At 43.1% G+C, this 18,965-nt stretch overlaps 2 protein-coding genes across 4 annotated transcripts; both read right to left on the reverse strand.

Moving 5' to 3' along the window:
• Nucleotides 1-689: 689 nt before the first annotated feature.
• On the reverse strand, nt 690-11,563 carry LOC130540395 (transcription factor Sp3-like). Of its 3 annotated transcripts, none has more exons than XM_057059504.1 (9): nt 10,866-11,563; nt 4,814-4,911; nt 3,959-4,189; nt 3,288-3,884; nt 2,563-2,775; nt 2,283-2,484; nt 2,015-2,198; nt 1,741-1,937; nt 690-1,401 (listed from the first exon to the last, which is right to left on the reverse strand). In XM_057059504.1, exons 1-9 carry the CDS (start codon nt 11,443-11,445, stop codon nt 1,154-1,156), a joined length of 2,550 nt encoding a protein of 849 aa, XP_056915484.1. In that variant the 5' UTR covers nt 11,446-11,563; the 3' UTR covers nt 690-1,153. The 3 variants fall into 3 exon arrangements, with proteins under 3 accessions (XP_056915484.1, XP_056915485.1, XP_056915486.1); XM_057059505.1 differs by lacking the exon at nt 10,866-11,563 and adding an exon at nt 5,236-5,724; XM_057059506.1 differs by lacking the exon at nt 10,866-11,563 and adding an exon at nt 5,196-5,717.
• A 3,144-nt stretch (nt 11,564-14,707) lies between these two features.
• LOC130540420 (obg-like ATPase 1) lies at nt 14,708-18,462 on the reverse strand. The gene is made up of 11 exons (XM_057059554.1): nt 18,322-18,462; nt 17,908-18,005; nt 17,667-17,810; nt 17,454-17,581; nt 17,138-17,313; nt 16,957-17,037; nt 16,529-16,626; nt 16,302-16,442; nt 15,943-16,039; nt 15,637-15,759; nt 14,708-15,549 (listed from the first exon to the last, which is right to left on the reverse strand). Exons 2-11 carry the CDS (start codon nt 18,003-18,005, stop codon nt 15,445-15,447), a joined length of 1,191 nt encoding a protein of 396 aa, XP_056915534.1. The 5' UTR covers nt 18,322-18,462; the 3' UTR covers nt 14,708-15,444.
• Nucleotides 18,463-18,965: the final 503 nt, after the last annotated feature.

Below are 18,965 nucleotides of genomic sequence, written 5' to 3' on the forward strand. Positions count from 1 at the left end.
ACGTGAAAATAAGATAACATACATGTAAATGAATACTATAAACATGAGGACAAACAGGAAGGATTACATTAATTCAAATAAAATTAAAACAATGGCGTGATTGTTCTCCTCCAAACCTTGTGGTCTGGATCAGACAGGAGTTATTGCCGAACCAGTCCTGGATCATCTGGCGTCCAACTGGAATGTTTGATGAAACCGAAGCTGATTGGTTGCATCCATTTCTTTGCATTGCGAGAAAAACAAAACAAAACTCGGCTCCCCCCCCCGCGGCCGAGCTCCACGCTTAAAAAAATAAAACAATCGCCATGTGGCTTCGGCGTAGCACAACACAAAGATCGGCAAAATAAGTGGACATAGATTTACAAAAAAGAATATGGGGGGACGTGTCTTGACGTGGATCTTCACAGCGGACGTCGTGCTTGTGAGGACAGATGTTGGCGGCTCGCCTTCCCGTCACGCCTGTAAAACACCGGCTTCCTATCAGCTGAGTGACCCCAGCTAATAAACCTTCCCCTGCTTCAACCAGCACCGCGCGGCGTCGCCATCCTGGGCCGCCGTCGCAGAGTAACCTCAGCTTTGACTGATTGGTACCGAGCGTCCCCCCCCGGATCTCTAAGATGAAGATGTATGGCCTCAGCAGAGCGGCGGCCTGGCGAGGACGCGGCGCTGCTTCAAAGAGACGGCTCGAGTGACGTCAGAACTCTGCAGAGGTTCTGCTTCCTTTTAATCAACACGGTTACTTCATCTGCAAAGCTTTAAAAAACACATGCACCTCCAGCATTTTATACAAGAGTATGATACAAAATAAGGCATTTCGTTTGTGTCGCGTATTCATGTTGCTGTTGAGTGTTAGTGTGTGTGTGTGTGAGTGTGTGTGTGTGAGTGTGTTTACACGTGTACATAGTGAACACATTTTCATGTCATTTTTTGCCCGCCTATAAAAAGACTGCAAAAAACAAACATAAGGTCATAACTCTTACTTAAAATATATATATTTGTCATATATATTTACGCATATAGTCATATGTTTTGTTTTTTTTAAAAAAAGGGGGTAAGAGTGAAAGAGAAAAGCCCAAGAGGTCCTGTGATAGGTCAGTTCTTTAAAAAAAAAGGAAAAAAACACAGAAAATGCCCCTCGCTCCTGTTCACCTCCTCATTCCATCACCTCGCTGGGAGCCACTGTGACCAGCTGTAAGGGGATCTCCTGATTGCCCACGTGGTCGTGGCCGCCGGTGGTCTGAAGGATGAGCGTGGTGCCGTCGGAGGTGATGACGGCGTCGGCGGTGGGCGGAGATGTGACCGGAATGCCTTTTTTATTTTGATGAGTCTTTATATGCTTGGCCAGGTGGTCGCTGCGCATGAACCTCTTGGAGCACTCCATGCACACAAACTTCTTCTCTCCTGGGAGACACAGACGGACATCAGCTCCAGCAGCATCTCATCACTTATCACACAAACAGTTCAGCTTTGATTTGACTCCTGTGGAAGACGGCCTTTATTACCTATACCAGAACTGACCGCCAGATGGCGCTCTTCGCGTCATAAATGGGGAAAATGACATTTATTTCAAGGCCCAAGCAGGAATTAAGGTAAGATTACTGTATGTATGCTGTACAATATGTGTATAATATAATCAAGGGCTTCTTAAAAGCAAATCTGGCCCTTACCCAGATTCAAATATTAAAAATTCTGTACTATTTTAACGGTGTCTTCTATAGGAGACAAAGAGTTTGCTCTCACCCGTGTGTGTTCTCCGGTGTCTCTGCAGCTCATCACTCCTGGTGAATCTCTTTCCGCAGAACATCCAGTTGCAGACGAAGGGTCGCTCTCCGCTGTGCCAGCGAAGGTGGGCCCGGAGGTGAGACGTCTTCCCGTACACCTTGCCACAACCAGCAATGTGGCATATATGCTGCTTCTTCTTCCCCATACCCGAACCCCTGCGAGACACGAGGGAATGAAAGGTGAGCCTCCACGTTCTCAGGAAATCTGAACGTTTTGGCGGAGCTCCCCCGACCTTCCGCCCGACTCCTTGCAGTTGGGGCAGGTGCAGGCCACCCTGCGTAGCCTCTTGCCCTCGCTCTGCATCTCCATGTCTCCATCTCCCATCATGTTCAGGTTGTTGAGGTCACTGGGGTTTAGTGTTGAATCTCCGCTCAGCTGCCACTCTTCTGAGTCCGGCTCCTCTTTGATGTGAATACCTGGACCACGGGTGGGGTCAGCAGATTAGTCACGGTGACCTTCAGACGAGGGACGTGTGTGAAGGTGTCTGGAGGTGAACGTACCGCTTGGACTCTTTGCGTCCTCTCCGTGTGTGTACTGAACTCCTTGTGACACCGAGTTCACAGTGACCGTCTGCAGGTTGGGCAAACTGACCTGTCCCGTTTGGCCCAGTGGAAGAGTCTGGACTGGGGCCAAGGTCAGCTGCTGTGTCTGACCCTGTCCCTGAGGCAACTGGAGCCCCTGCAGCGACTGGACACCCTGAACCTGCACAGACGGCGGCGTAAACACCCCCTGACATCTCCAACAGAAGCGCCAACACCCTGCACTCTGGCGGTCGCTCACCTGGAATGTCTGCCACTGGATCTGGCCTGTAGCAGTGACGGTTTGGGCCTGGATGAGGAAGGTTCCTGGGTTGACCAGCTGCACACTCTGTAGAGTTTGACCTGCTGCTGCATTCAGGTCCTGACCCTGAGCCACTTGGGCGACCTGGGCCTGGCTGTCCCCGGACAGCTGCAGGATGGGCTGTGAGATGGTGGTGGCATTAGCGGACGAGACCTGCAGCACAGGGAAATAGCAAAGCACAAAACTTGAAAAAGAGAAAAAGCCAGAGCAGAGGTTTGGGAGGTCTTGGATCGTTTCTGTTAATCAATTACAAACTCCAGCGTTTCCCACAGGCTGCAAAAATATGTGTGACAGCTGAACAAAAGAAGCCAGAAAAAGCCCCTGAACTACACATCTGCCCTCTAATTAGCTTTGGACAACAAACACACTCCAGGAAATAAAAACCTGGATATGAATCAATCTTTTATTATAATATGCAGTAATTATCTAAACTCTGTGGCTCCGAGCATCAAAGAGACACCAATGCACAAACTCATTTTTAGGGATCAGCAACCCCTTTTTTTCCTGGAGGTTTTAACATGATTAACCAACTAATTAACCACCTATTACCCGAACAATTAACTTGCAATTCTTGCATCTTTGACACAACAGAGACTAAAGAAATGAACACAACATTTATTTTTCCTTCTGCTTGAACACCGAAGAGAGAAATCACATGTTCTGACCTGTATTTGCTGCAGGTGATTATGAGAGTTAAAGTTAGCTGAGGAAGATGGATCCGACACCCCTGCAGACACGGCGGTCGCCTGGGTCAGAACCCCAGTGCCATCTATAGTCTCAGGAAGGGAGGTGTTGGAAGAGGTGGTGGTTGGCACATAGAGTTCTGGGTTGTTGCTGGCGTTGCTCACGGTAACCAGGTGCTGTTTGGCACTGGCGTCCTGACCTTGACTCTCCAGCGCCTGACCGCTCATGATCAGCTGACCTTCTGCCGTGACCCCTGTGGCGATGGGAACTGTCTGCGCTCCGGTGAGCCCCAGAGACTCCAGATCCAAACTATTTATAGGTACAAATGTGATGTTGCTGGGCAGCCCTACAGGTACGGTGCCGGTATACGCTGACCCTCCAGCCAGCGGGAGGCCTTGGATTGAGGGTACTTGTCCCGCCTGCGTCAGGAGGTCCGTGGCTCCTGTCGTGGCGCAGCTGATTCCGATGTTACCTTGGCTTCCATCTTGCAGGAGCTGGATGTGCCCTGTGCCATCGTCCAATCCTTGTGCTGAGAAACCTGCAAGTGTCCCATCAGGATTTTGGATCTGTGGAATAACCTATAGAATGGTTGGATGATGAGGTTAAACCTGAGTGGGGCCCTTTGGTGTTTATAGGTATTTAGGAACACTACCTGATACTGGATTCCTGAAACGCCATTGGCCGTAACTTCATTACCAGCTGCTGTGACATAAACGGGCTGGCTGGGAAGACTTCCGATCGGAAGCACATACTGTCCGTTGGACGTGACGATGCCAGAGTTTGGAACGTGAACAACTCCGTGGTCCTCCTTTCCGGCCGAGACAGGCGTTACCACCTCCCATCGGTCTGAACCCGTCATCTGAATAGCCGACATATCTGTTGTCTGCAGATCAAAAGAGTATTCAGATTACAAAGAGCCGTTTCATTCAGCCAGCCAATTCACCTTTACATGAGATCACCGTGAAAGGGAGCCACGCTGGCTGCTGTCTGCAAATCAGTTCTGTAATCACCAAAATTCTGATCCAGCAAAAGTAACCCACAACCGGGCAGGGGGTGGAGGTAAATGTAGGATTTTTCCTGCAGCAAATAATGGATGATAAAAGAGCCTCCAGGGAGATGCATCCGTAAACACAGCCTAAAGGCTAACAGGCTCAGAACCGGTTGAGAGAATGGGGTGGGGGATGGGTGGCTAATGCAACACAACCGGATAGTACTGTTTGATTATGGACGCTGTGTAGGCATTATTAGCACACCCAAACGTCTTCCCCGCTCACGGTACACCGGCTATCTTCCAGCGAGCCGACCCAAGTGACTAACTTCAGTGTCCTACCCACTATGGGCGGGTTTTACAGGGGTAAAGTGGGTGGCCGTTATTGAGGGGAACACAGGAAGTGTACGGCTTTCGCCCCATGCCATCAAAATTTAAAACGTGTGAACTTCATGCTCTCAAATACATAACCAGCAATCGAAAGCAGGCGAGACAGACGAGGTAGAAAATGTCGGATACCTGTGTTTCCGCTGCGCCGGTGGGTTGCAGAAACTCGCTTTGACTGCTGTCCACGTCCGCGGACGCCATTTCTCCTTGTTTCAGAGGCTGCTCTGGCGCTAGCAGGGAGAGAGGGGGAAACTCAGCAAAACTCTGTAATCTTCAACTTCTGCCTGCCAGAAAAGCTCACAAAGCATCCCCACTCTCCAGTCCAAACGGTGCTGACTGCGAAAATCAACTTTGCAGTGGATATTCTAAAGTAATTTCGGACTAAATTGAGTGTTTACTTTGTCAACCCAGTGGCTAGGAAGCTAGCTCAGTTAGCTAACCATAGCTAGCTAGTTAGCAGGAGCGCAAAAGATAAAAGACGCCGTTTGCTTCGCTGTAGGTTATACAAACTCACCGATTAGTTGCACGCTTCGATGCGCTAAATGTTTACGTACCAGTCATAGCGTGAATGGTAGTAATCGAAAGGATTATTGGACCTACTAAACTCCAAACATGATTATTTTATCAAAGGCGGGCTAGTGTTGATCGGTGAATTCGGGTCGATTTTTTTTTCTATTTTGATTGACGGTGCGGGAAACACAAAAAGGTGGGACTAACAAGCTTGACCGTCGAATTTGCATCACATTACAGGACGTCCCGCCTTTCTTCTCCTTCCTGATTGGCTGAGACAGAGGCTCGGCAATTCTTATTGGCTACGTTGAACGTCAGAAACATTTATAGTACGTGTATTTCCTGTTGTTACAAGAGAGAAGAGATGGAATGCAGTTAAATTATACGCAGGGATAGTTTGAACGCTGAGATGTTAATTCAAATGTTCTTACGTTTGGGAATTCACTCATAGTTAAAATCACGTTTAGATTATAAAGATTGTGATTATAGAAAGTTTGTGACAGAATAGAGAAAAGTGGGTCTATTTTTCTCAAGTGTTGAATTGAACCAAAACAAAGTTTAATTATTTTTATGACTATAATCATACTCGAAACAAAAGTTGTCTTCCAAAGTTTTTTCTTACTTTGTATTGTACTTATCAATACAAAAATCTTTTGACATACATAAAATCAAAACTTGTCAGGTTTTTTTAGTTGTTTCAATTAAGTGTTGTAACCATTTATTCAATTTGAAGGATGCTTGAAGCTGTGAAACAATTCATAGACCTTTCACACAATTTTACCTTGTCTACCCACTTTTTAAAAAAAAAAAAAAAAGTCAAAACCTTTTGCCATATTTTTTCTGTAGTTTAATTTTCAGATATCTAGCTTAATTATTACAACCATTCAAAGAAATAAATTGATATATTTATGAGGGAGCCCCCATCACATTTTTGTCCCAAATCCAAGTCAATTGATTTTGAGTATCTGCCAATACCAAGTCCAATACTTTGGCAATACATTAATAAACATATACAAGTTGTCCTTTACGGTTTATTATTATTATTCTGATTATTGAAACAATGAACAGACTTATCCAGCAATATTGAGTCGTGCTTATAGCACCACCTACTGGTCACAGGAAGTTACCTGCTTTGAGGTTCAAGTATTCTTAAAAATCTTTGTGAATCTTTGTACATATGGCAAAACTACTATTGTATTGGTCACTGAAAGAGAGTAACAGCGCATAGTAGAATATGCTGACCTGAAGTTGGTCAGTAAAAACTCCGTGCTGGTACGTTCATTGAGTGACACCATGGTGTCAGAAGTGCTGTGGCAGTCAAGTCTGATGCACTCCAACGATGGAGATGGGAACTGTGCATGGGAACTTAGCTACAGTGAGTGGCAGCACACAGCATAAAATCACCTGAATAAGTCAGAGCAACGCAATTTGCTTAATCCAACATCATCAATGAAGTTTGATGGAAATCTCGCTCAAAACTTTAAGCGGTTCAAGCACAAGTTCAACTTCTACTCTGAGGCCAGTGGAGCCGGCAGGGATGGCGAAAATGAAGAAAGTGTCCTTTCTCCTGCACGTGATTGGCGAGGAGCAAATCTACACCCGCTTCCACATAAGTGACGTGAGATTAAACTAGATGTCATAATAATGCTGAAGTTTGATGAGTACTTTGTACCAAGCACAAACGTCTGAGAGATATGTATGTATGTATATAAATGTATGAGAGATACACGTTTTTGCTTGTGATTAGACTCAAGGAGCACAGTTTGATAAATGTGATGCAGATCAAGTCCTGCAAATTTGGCAATTTAAAAGACCATCTGATTGAGGACAAAATAGTCACATGGCTTCCACAGCATGCGTTGAAGGAAAGGGGTGCTATATGAAAATATATCTGGAAAAGGTGGTGCAAATGTGTGGAGTGCAGACCACATGGGCACAGATAAAGAAGCTGCAGAGGGAAGGCACAGCTGTGCAGCCGTAAAAGCAAAGGGCCGACCGGAAAAAAGGATTCCCAAGAGAAAGGCAGGCAGAATCTCACACAGACAAAAAAAGAGAAGAGCGCCTGTAAAGATGTGAAGGTGAACACCTGCCAAACAAAAGTCCACCATTTGGAAAGACCTGAGTCATGACCTGGCTCAATGTCTCAACAGAAGAAAGGGAGGCAACATCATGTACATGTTTAAACCAAATTACTTTATTAAACTGAAGAACAAAATCAAGCCAAATGAAGTAACAACTCACCATTTAGGTCATTCACCATGTGTAGTGTGCAAAGAGTCTGTGAGTGTGTGGGTGGCGTGAAACCACTATTCAGAGACGCATAACCAAACCAGCAAGCACTGCCTCTCTGAAGAGGAGCGGAGAGGGTGAACCCGTATCACACTGCACCATGTAGTTAGTCGGTCACCACAGTCGCTATGTGAGCCGCACTGTCAATAAAGTAGCTCGGTGTCTTGTGCCAGCAAGTGGCCACACTATGACTATGACACTGACAACCACCTCGCCACCCCCCACCCCCAACTGATCATCATGTGCTCTCTCACCAAGAGCAGGGGCACAAGTTGGGGGGGGCAGGGCAATATGTGACATCTAGGGACACATTCGAGGATACGTCACACTCGTCAATATCGGGCTAAATTTGTCTAGTCTGATCCTAGTATCAAGTCCCTTGAACACACGGGGCCCCAGTGTGAGGAAGACAGGAGGGGGGGACACAGGACGGGAGGGACACAGGACGGGGGGGACACATACACACAAGAGATGACACGTGGGGATGACGCCTGCAATAACCCTGGCAAGACAAAGCCTGATGCAAAGGGCTTTTCTCAGGGACCACTAAGAAAAAAGAATGCACACTTGAGGGAGAGGCAGGCTGTGCTCAAACAGGACGTGCTGGAACTGTCAGAGGACACAGATGACGAATGGATACTGCCAATCACTGAAAAACACTTCCCGTTTTTAAGTTGTATCACCAAATGATCCACATGGTATTTGAGTAAATACCATGAGAGGAAACCATGATAGATGCCATCATGGTTTGAGGGTCCACCAAAGAGGAACACAACATCTACCGTAATTTCCGGACTACAGAGCGCATAATCTAATTTTAGAAAGAAAATCAATTTTGTACTTATACAAGCTGCACCGGATTTTAAGCCACAGGTATCCCACGTAGTAATATGAAAAATTAGATTGAAAACATTCAGTATGTTTTTATTACCGTAAGAGACGAGTCACTGACGAGTGACAAACAGACAGGTAAGAAACAACAGCCACTCTTTTCACTTGTATGTTTATACAGAGGCCTTAAATCCAATTTTTATCACATCAGGATTTCTTAACTTAATTTAATCCGTTTAGCAACATAAACAAATATATTGTATGGGTAAATGCTTTTTTTCTAACGGTGTCTGTAATGCAGCTACCTTGAAATATACGTTTGTATCAGCTACACACAAATTATGTTGTTTATGCTTTTTTACTCAAACCATGAACAATCTAAACTCCCCGATGGCCCACCTCTAAAATCTTCTATTTTCATGGCCGTGGCGATTGCTTTTGCCTTCCGTCTGATTTGTACAGCGGAAACACCGCGGCCGCCTGCTCTCTGTGTGTTGACCCAGTCTTCCAGAACGTTTTCAAGCTCGGGCCACCTGCGATGTTTACGTCTAAAAGCTTTTGTCGTCTTTTTGCTTTCGATCAGTTCTTCAGGCGGGCGTCTCCACCTTCTCGCCATTGATTACCGTAATGTATGCCAAGATTACGCGCGGCAGAGTGATCGCTTTTAACTTAAGAGTCGCATCATATGCTTTTCTTCTAGTATTTTACACGTTGATGAGGGTTAGTAAAAATGACTGATTCACAATAGTTGTGATAGTGCGCCACGAAAAAAAACATAAATAAGCCGCACCGTAGAATAAGCCGCAGTGTTTAAAGTGTAGAAAAAAGTAGCGGCTTATAGTCCGGAAATTACGGTAATGATGTTGCTACTCATGCACACACCTTTCTACTGGGTGGGAGCAGATTTGTTTGACTGTAATTGGAAGAGTAGTATAGTTGTGACAGACGACTTTTCAAACTATCCAGAATTCACCACATTACAGTCAACAACCAGCAAAACAGTAAACACCATGCTAAGCTAACAATCTAGTCAGTTTGTTACTGCTAAAGTTTTTAGCTTTCGTTTTTTTTCTCCCTTTAACTTAAGAAAGTATTAAATGAGTTGGGGCCAAGTAAGAAGAATAAAACGTATCACTTTCATACGGGAAGGGAGGAGGACTTTCTTTGCACGAGGACTCATACAAAGTGCATTTGACTCATCTGCCGGTCTACCATCGCAATACCAAAGAAGGGAAATGTTGAGAGGCATTTTCAGACTGTTCATGGAAAATACAACACCGAATTCCCGTGAAAAGTGAGCTGAGAAAGAGAAAGAAGAGGGAACTAAAGTCCCAGTCCCAGCAACATATGCAACGTACATCAACATAAATTGTAAGAATCCTCAATAGTTTTCTAAATAAATATAATGGGTCGACCATTTTGACTTGGTCATTTTATAAGTAGTTTGCATGCTGAAAAAGTGTCAGCACCCCTGATGTAAAAAAAAGAAAAAAAGAGGAGTGAAACAGAAAATATGGGGGTTTAAGTGTTGATATGTGTAGTTGTTTTTACTGATTATTGGTTATATGATTGTCCATAAAATCTTTTTTTCTAATTGGGGTTTGGTGGGTAGTGAAGATGTCTCAGTTTGGTGATGTGGCAGATGACAGAAAACATATGGTATGGTTCTTTTAAAAGAATGGGAGACAGGTTGATAAGAGTGTGTGAACTAAATTATCCAAACTCCCGTGTAAACCTATGCTGCTGTGTTCAGATACACAAATATAACATCCACAGCACAAAACATCCACAGCACAAAATCCCTTGCAGACGCTGCCTGCTGCTATAGGATCATCATGTGCCACCCATAATGCCAAATGCCCCTTGCACTATGTGAGGGTTGACAGGACTAGAACGCCCTCTTGCACACACTCATTCGCATTACGCTCACATGCTTATCACATGCATACTAGTTTATGTCTGCAGATACACATGTATGCACACACAAACATGGACGCCTGGGGACGGGGAGGCACAACCCCTGGTCAAATGAGGCCAGGGGCTCAGACACAACAGCCAGAAATACAGGCAAACCAATCATCCGCCAGCAACCACACCCTGCAAAGCCCCCCCCAGCTGCCCTCCACCCTCCAAAGACAACCCAGATTGTACTTCTGCGGCCACCTAGAGACCACCATACATTCATGGCTCTCACATATCACTCAGACCAAGAGGGTAGAATTGTCCCCATCCCGCTGTGTTATGGAACAGGCAGTTGGGGACCAGAGAGACTGAACCTCCTCTGAGTCTTTGAGAAGGCAGATATGGAGCTAATATTTGACAGGACTCTCTTGAGCTGGGAACACAACCGAGATCTTTCTTGTGGTCAGTTTTCCTGTCAAGGCAGAGTGTAGGGACGTATCAGCAAGCTCAAACGGTGAGAAAGATGAATATATTGTGTGTGTGTGTGGGCCATTCTGAGAGGTCTTTCCATACCCTAAGCCAAAACTAATGGACAAGTGGGGAGATCCACATAGCATGCATGCACACATGTTTGTATTATGCACACACATACCTGCATATGTTCTTTTATATTGTCCTGAGTTTACAGCATTAACCTGGATTTCTGGAAGGATGGGTCTGGATCTGCACAGATTCTTTTCCTTTCCATCCAGGTTGGGGACAGGATGGAGGATAATGTTTTTCACGGTATCTTCTGATACTTTGACCTGCTTCTGAGTCAAGTCGTTCACTGCATGTTCTGGACCTTCTCCTGTCTGCTGTGTGTTACCGGAAATGACTAAATGTTTTCTTATTCTCCGTGACTGAACATCGACAACGGGCTCTTCAGTGTTTTTAATTTCAGCCGACACACGTGTAATTCCTCCGGGGCTTCCGTCCACTGTTTCCCGGGATGTTTCGTCCTCCGACATCAACGTCGCTTCCCAAGTTCTGGATTCCAGAGACTCTCGTAGTGCCTGGAACTCTCTGTGAAGGGTTTCCACCAGAGAGAGTCTGGCAACGAGACCGGACAGTTTATGATCTATTGATTCTAAAATGTCTCCAATGTTCGCGCAAAGTGAAACAGTTCCGGGAGAGTTCTCGAGTCGGCTTCGCTTGGGGGACGGTGTCGCCGTGCTTGATGATTTCCCCATCACGAGTGACACAATTCGATTAAAAAAAAAGTATCAGTTATCCAGAGCTTCTATTTATTATGTTTATTTGCTTTTTCTGGTAACAAATAAACGAAATGTTTGTTATGCTGTTTCGAGCCGCACAGTTCGTCGGTGGTCACGTGATTCCACATACTCCACTTCCGCCCAGGCACGTTCGTCAAGTTTAATGAAATGCGTCATTCTTTTATCTTTTTTTTTTTTTAAATAGTTTTTTAATATTTAAAGCAATGTGTATGTTTTTCCACAATATGGCGACATATGTGTTGTATTTAACACATATGTTCGAAATAAAAACAATGACATTCACGCCTCATAGGCAGCAAGTCATTTTTAGCCAATACGCGGTCTTCACAGGTTTCCGAAACAAGCAGAATATAAAAGAGACTGTTACACTTTAGGCAGTCCAAACCAAATAAAGGCTGTGTGTGAATTTGTTGTGGTCAGGCATTTCCAGTTCTGCCTGCTTTTGTCTACACTAACCCCCACTGCTGACAATACAGGGCATTATTGGTCCGAGTTGTCCCACAGTGTGATGGTTTTCATTTTCTCTTACAAGTCAATATGATGAGAAATACTGTAGGTTTTTTTTCTGTCAGCGAAGCAGCTGTACAGATTAAACACTTGCATATAATGAATTTGTGCTGATCAACTAATTAGTTCTTACTATCAGCTAATGACAGATAAGCTGCAACCTCAGATCTCTGCTTATTTTGAGTTCTTTCATAGGAAAGATTCTCGAGAAATAGAGAATCTGCAGGAAAACCTTGTTTGGCTTGTGTGACAGAAATATATTCAAATTGAAATAAAAACTGGTCATATGACACTTACTAAAAGGTTCCAAATTTTCAGAATTAGAAACAGATTTTTCTCCAGACATGAAAAGAGTTTCTGTCACACCACCAAATGGGCCTTGAATGCAGGAGAGAGGTGTGGAAACCAGCAGATGATAAAGCCCTCTCTCCCCTCCTTAAAGTCACCTCAGCCAAGATAAATCCTTTTCAAAGTCAGTGTGGGTCTTTTCTGCAGCCTCGGGGGCCTTGGTTCCTTTCTGAAAGAGGAAAACAGCAGAATATTCAACATCTCAGCTCCAAATGTGAAGGTAATGTTGCTATACAATCAATTTCCTGTTATACAACAGCCCTGGTAAAACACAACCAGACAAATAAATATTAGCTTTAATTTCAACCAGATATTCTTTCTATCACCTCTGTTTCTCACAGCTCTTACTCATCTGCCTCTGTGTTCAGCAGTTTAGCCATTAAAGCTCTGGGGTCCGAAGCATCTCCCAACTCCCTTTTTACCAACAGGACCATCAAATAGAGAGAGATGAGCAGATAGAGATAGTTTGGTTATTATTATGAATATTAAAAGAAAAAAAGATTCTGAGGAAATAATGAAAGGAAACACATTTGCCGCATGTTCTTTTCTTCCCAATTTAATCTTTCTATGAGAGATTTCACTAATTGTTTTCAATGCCCCAGTCTGTGGAGAGAATTTCAGAGAACGTTCAGCTCTCAATTCAATCCTTTTTCCATTTTTGGGGGTAAATCATTATTTTCTATTCATTTTTCTGTTATATTCTTTAAATACTTGTTACTTGTTAATACTTGTTGTAAATATTCTTTATTAAAAAGTATCATTTTCAAATCTTTAACCAGTATAACCAACCCTAATATAAAATATCCTCTTCTACGGTTTTGCCACCCGTGGTCAAACTTAACTGGTGTAGCTGTAAAAGAAACAGCCACTGGGTAAAAGAAAGATCAAATCCGATAAAGCAACAGGTAAGTATCTATTTTTGGCCCTTTGTTCTGTTCCACCTGCACCCAGAGATGTATAAGAACCACACACACAGTTACAATTAGGTAACACCTCGCACAAGACCGTCATCCTGTCAAGGCTTTTCTCAGACTGGCCTGACTGCTGCCGGGACACGTGTACCACAGGCGTTCGGCTTCTTTGGCTTTGCAAGAAACACCATGAAGTTGTATCTCAAAGCGGAGAAAAAAACCCAAAATATAAACAATGATTAATCTTAAACATTGTGGGATGTAGTGTAATTATTAAAATAATACCTGCAGTAAAGCACATACCAAGAGGCATTCCATTTACGACATGCCATTTTTAGGGGTTTTTTTTGCAATCAGGTTAGTTTTCTGGCCTCATATCTCTGTAGATCTTTGTGTCTGTCTCTGTTTTATGGGCTGTACCCACTGCCAAGTGTTGCTGGACACACAAATTACTGCTTTGCAACTCGCTTCTTTAGCCTGCAATATCAAACAATCAGAAATAATAATCAAACTAAAGGAGCTGCATTGTTTTAGTGTTATCGCTTTCTATCTAATTTTGACCTCCGTGAGCAACCTGGGCCTGGCTGTCCCCGACAGCTGCAGGATGGATTAAGACATGCTATTATACTGTGTTTGTTATCACATTATATGAGAAGTGTGAAGAGTGTAAATCTTCCATCAGCACTTATCCGTGGGATGACCTCAAGGATGACTGTGCATTTAAAATCCTTCTGACCTGGAAATCTGCTGTAAATCTTTTTTAGAAAACAAAACTTTTACCTGATAATTGCATGCTGTTGGCTTTAACCTCCTTTCCAGATGTTATACCACAGCACAGCTGGGTGGGAAGACTCCCAAGTGGAAGCAACTAATGCTTGTTGGATGTGACCATCCCAGAGTTTGGAGCCTGGACAAATTCCTCTTCTTTCGTTACAGCTGAGATATCTGTTGTCTTTGAGTCAGAGGAATATGAGCCAAATAGATGGGCGATGGGTAGCTAATGCAACACAACTGAATGGTAGGATGATGAAGAACACTACTGTATGTGGGTGAGATTATCACACCCAAATTCCTCTCTCACACTGTGTCCCTTCATCACCCCACCAATATTAACACTACCATCATTCTGATTTAACTATTTAGTTAGTCTTAACCCAGAAGTGTGTGGACCATATTGGTATGTTTTAAAAAGGACGTTTGCTGTTTAAATATTGCACATCAATAAAAACACATTAACTCGCTGATTGAAATGTTGCTCAAAGCTGTGAAATAATTCTCAGACAAGTCCCCAAATATACAGTATTTATGCATATTCACTTTCCTTGGCCACCAACTATTTAAAAGCTTTTCTGTGGCCATAAGCGTGTTTTTTTATTCATTTAGATATAAACTATGATATTTACATACATTACTGCACCCAAACCTGACAAAAGTAGAAACATAATGCAGCAGCATGTTTGTCTCCTTTATTGGACAGCACATATATGGTGGCATTCTTTGATCTTTTTTAATATCCATTTGTCCACAATTTGGCAAGATGTCTGATGAAAGCATTTGTAATGCATTGACATTCACACCACAGAGGCAGTGAGTAATTTTTAGCTGAAGTATAGTCCACAAGGTCCACACAGAATTGTCCACTGCAGCAGGCAGCAAACAATATGAAAGAGACAGTTAATTTTTAGGCATTTCCAGTTCTGCCTGCTTTTGTTTTTTCTAAAATAAATGCCCCCGCTGAGGATACAGCATCGTGATGGGCTGAGCTGTCACACAGAGTGTTGGTTTCCATTCTCTTACACATCGACACATTGTTTTTTGACAGAGCGGCCCGGCCCATTAAGCACTTGTCTGCAATGAAGGTGTACAGTCAGAAAAGCTGCGACAACCGAACTCTGCTGACGAGGAGTTCTTTCGCCGAAAAGATGCTAGAAAACAAGAATGAGTCCGAAAAAGCCGTTTTCCTATTGGAAATGTCTTCTAATTAAAATAAAAACTGGTCCAATGGCACCCATGGAAGGTGTTAGTTGATTTTGCTGTTCCAGGAATATAATTAGAATTAAAAACTGATTCTGGTCACACGAGTGCGTCTGATCTTGAATCCAAAAGAGAAGTGTGGAAACCAGCAGTCAGTGAAGCTCTCTGGGGCCCCAACTAAACTGCGAGTTGATCCTCTTATGACAGTGCCAACTTATGGTTTCTTTTTTGGTGCATTGGGTGTATTGAATTTGAAAAAGATGATGTCTCCATCTTCCACGATGTAATTCCGGCCTTGTTGCCGATATTTGCCAGCAGCCTGTGCAAATGGGTTAAAAGTGATTAAATACTGTTCGGAAATGTTTAATCTAAGTACTGCAATGACTTTATCAACATAAAAACACACCTTGGCTGCACTTTCACTTCCCTCCTCCTTGAAGTCACTGAACTTCATCACCTCAGCCATGATGAAGCCTTTTTCAAAGTCAGTGTGGATCTTTCCTGCAGCCTGGGGGGCCTTGGTCCCTTTCTGAAGGAGAAAAACAGCGGAATATTGTGAAGATAATGTTGCTGTACGTTCAAATTTTTGTTATACAAGCATATCTGGCATGAATTTGAGTTTAAATGGGAAAATTAGCATCAAGAAAGTTGATAAAAACACTCAATAAGCTGTAAACACGCTTCAGAATCCTGAACAAAAAGCCGTTCTTACCCTGATGGTCCATGCTCGCACCTCATCTGGTCCAGCTGTGAAGAAGTATTCCAACTGCAGTGCTGCATACCCTGCCTTGATTATTTTGGTCAGAACACTAACGAAACACACGATCCATAATCACCATCCGTAATAATAAAGTCAGATCACAAACATATACACAACTGTGAATTTCAGGCTATACAGGAAACATTGAAGACATTATTAAGTCACCTAAACTTATGGATGTAAACAGCTGTAGTTTGACAAAATCTGAGTATAATGTGAGTAAAATACACATTTTTCACTAAAGAGTGATAAATAAATATAAGCTTTAAGCGGGAGTTCTTAATATAAACCATATAGTGTCAATGTCCCACCTCTGTGTCTTCTGTTCCTCACAGCACTTAATCTTCTCCTCTTCCTCCATGTCCAGCAGTTTAGACTCAAAAGCGCCACTCAATGGGATCACTAGTGCACCGGGGTCATGAGCATCTACCCACTCCTTGATTTTTGCCAGCCTGGGATGAACAAACATTGAGGTCACTTATTCTGAATGTTTAACAATGGACAGAAGCAGCCTGGAGGGTAAAAAAGCAAAGTTTACCACTTGTTCTTTTTCCTGATGTAATCTTTCTCTGAGAGATTAACAAGGTAGATCATGGGCTTGGATGTCAGGAACAGGTACTTGTTCAACACATCAATCTGTGGAGAGAATTTCAGACAATACAGATCATGCAACTCTCATTTCAATCATTTTTTCTTCCCAGGGCCACAGACCCACTCATCACGAGCTGATTCCAGTGAACTGTGGTTACACTGATTATAATAGCTGAAGTAAACGCTTGACTAGGGAGGCATTAACACCCACTGGACACACACACACACACACACACACACACCAGTGGTAACGCATGAGATAATTAAATGGATGCTCTAAAGAATGTTTTCAAAGACAACCCAACCTGAGCTAAATGTGGATAAATTATTTTAACAGCTGTGAGAAAGACAGAAAATATGTGCAAACATTTTTACCTCTTTGTCATTCCAGTCGTGGTAAAATCTGACATGTTTCTTTTCTTCCACTACCCAGTTTTTTATCTTCAACATGATGTCCTGAAGTGAAAGAAGTAAGGTAATATGTAGCAGGAATCTACTTTCTTCTTCAGTGACACACATGATACAGAGCTATATAGAGTGTGCAGGTTTCCCTCACGTATTCGGGTTTGAGTTTCTTGTCCCCTCCTCTGACAGCAACTTTCTCCAGCTTATCAATGATGGGAGCGATCATTTCCTCGTCCTTTAGCCGCAGCTCCTCATGAATGATCTCGATGTCGCGCACAGGGTCAACGTTGCCCTCAACGTGAATGATATCCTCATCATCAAAGGAACCTGAAGGAAAACAGCAAAGTCGCTTGGAAAGACGGCTTAAATACAATTAAAATAAGGCAACACATTAACAATACTCTCGTGCCCAAAGGCAGCTGAAATAGGCTCCAGCCCAGGTCCAAAAAAGAGAAACTAGAACTTACGGGTCATGTGGAAGATAGCATCGCAGGCATTGATGTGGGAAAGAAAAGCATTTCCGAGTCCCTGTCCGGAGTGGGCTCCCTTCACCAGCCCAGCGATGTCCACAACATTTAAAAAAGCTGGAACCTTACTGTAAAGGCAAATCCAGGAATCAATGAGGCAATTGTATGGATGCTGCACAAACGTTGCTGCAGATATTGGAAAGATGCATGCACCTTGCTGGTTTGTGGTACTGGCAGAGGAAATCATAGCGCTCATCTGGCACAGGTACCCTGCTCTCGTTGGGATCAATTGTGCAGAATGGGAAGTTCTCTGCAGCAGCTTGGCTTTTGGTCAGCACATTGAAAAATGTGGATTTCCTGAGGTGGACACGGTCATTATGCTGGGTCATTCACACACAACACAGTTTACAAATATCTAAAGACTGTGGAACATGTGTGGAAACCCTAAACCTACCCGACATTTGGTAATCCCACAATTCCAATTTTCAGGGAAGTTCCAAAACGTCCAATCAAAGGAGGCTGTTTAGGAGCTTCTCCCTTTTTGGGGGGCATCTATGTAAATGATAAATGTGTTATATTATGACCATTCCTCAACCCATCACACAATGCGAGTACTATTAGTGACAAACATAGTCAATAATAAAGTCTAAGCTATTTTATTGTAAGTAGTTCAATTCTTTATTATAAACTACTCTAGAAACGCTCATTCAAACACACCATGCTAACATTAGCAACTGGCTGACTGAAAACACAACTAGCAATTTTGTTGCTGTTGAGTATGTGAAACTAAAAAAGATAAAACATAAACTATCGCTAACTGCACCAGACAACGGGGTACACGTTAAGCTAAACAACTCGCCATTGGTACCTTTTAATCTTGGTTAGCCTAAAGTCTACGTGGTGTTCTGCCCTGTGGTATCTGCTCACACCAGTCGCTCCGGTGGAAAGACAAGTGTGGAAGCAACCCGGAAGTATTTGGACGAAGGTCTTCTTTGATTGGTCGAGGAAACAGCAGCGCATGACGTCACCGCTATGGCACTCGCCAAAGAACAAACGTAGGCTTGATAATAACTTCGCTGCTGTTTAACGTTGTAAAACGCGTCAATATTATGCAAGCAATAGCAAAACAACTGTAATATTGGCCAATTTGCACGGCACATAATCATACCGAGAGTTTAAAGTTATTCTACTCGAGATTATAGCTCTTGTACATTGTACATTGCTTTAAACTCTTAAGATTCAGTTACAAATACCGTAGGTAAAAGGTATATTTAATAAAGTAATGATACCACATGTAGATTCTTTACCTTACATACAGTATATAACTAATTTTTGGAAAATGCCATTTTGGTCATTCATAAACTCATCGGAATAGAAGAATGAGGTTAAACTGACATACAAGTAAACTCATTTTATTAAATCCTGATAAAGCTACAAAACCATCAATTTACACATCATTTTGTGCAAAAATTCAGTGGAAAAAAATTAGCCTGTTACCTGAAAACTTGTGAA

This window comes from Takifugu flavidus, chromosome 16, assembly GCF_003711565.1.
Source record: "Takifugu flavidus isolate HTHZ2018 chromosome 16, ASM371156v2, whole genome shotgun sequence".
NCBI classification, from domain to species: Eukaryota; Metazoa; Chordata; class Actinopteri; order Tetraodontiformes; family Tetraodontidae; genus Takifugu; species Takifugu flavidus.

Bases quoted from the DNA above. Each gene is read 5' to 3' on its own strand.
- LOC130540395 (XM_057059504.1), bottom strand. From the start codon at position 11,445: ATGGGGAAATCATCAAGCACGGCGACACCGTCCCCCAAGCGAAGCCGA. The intron at 2,485-2,562 runs GTGAGCGACCGC...CCGTCTGTGCAG, and splicing joins TCCAGTGGCAGACATTCCAG to GTTCAGGGTGTCCAGTCGCT. The intron at 1,938-2,014 runs GTCGGGGGAGCT...CGTGTCTCGCAG, and splicing joins TGCAAGGAGTCGGGCGGAAG to GGGTTCGGGTATGGGGAAGA.
- LOC130540420 (XM_057059554.1), bottom strand. From the start codon at position 18,005: ATGCCCCCCAAAAAGGGAGAAGCTCCTAAACAGCCTCCTTTGATTGGA. The intron at 17,314-17,453 runs GTAAGTTCTAGT...GTTTTCCTTCAG, and splicing joins TGCTATCTTCCACATGACCC to GTTCCTTTGATGATGAGGAT. The intron at 15,550-15,636 runs GTGTGTTTTTAT...CCATTTGCACAG, and splicing joins GAAGTGAAAGTGCAGCCAAG to GCTGCTGGCAAATATCGGCA.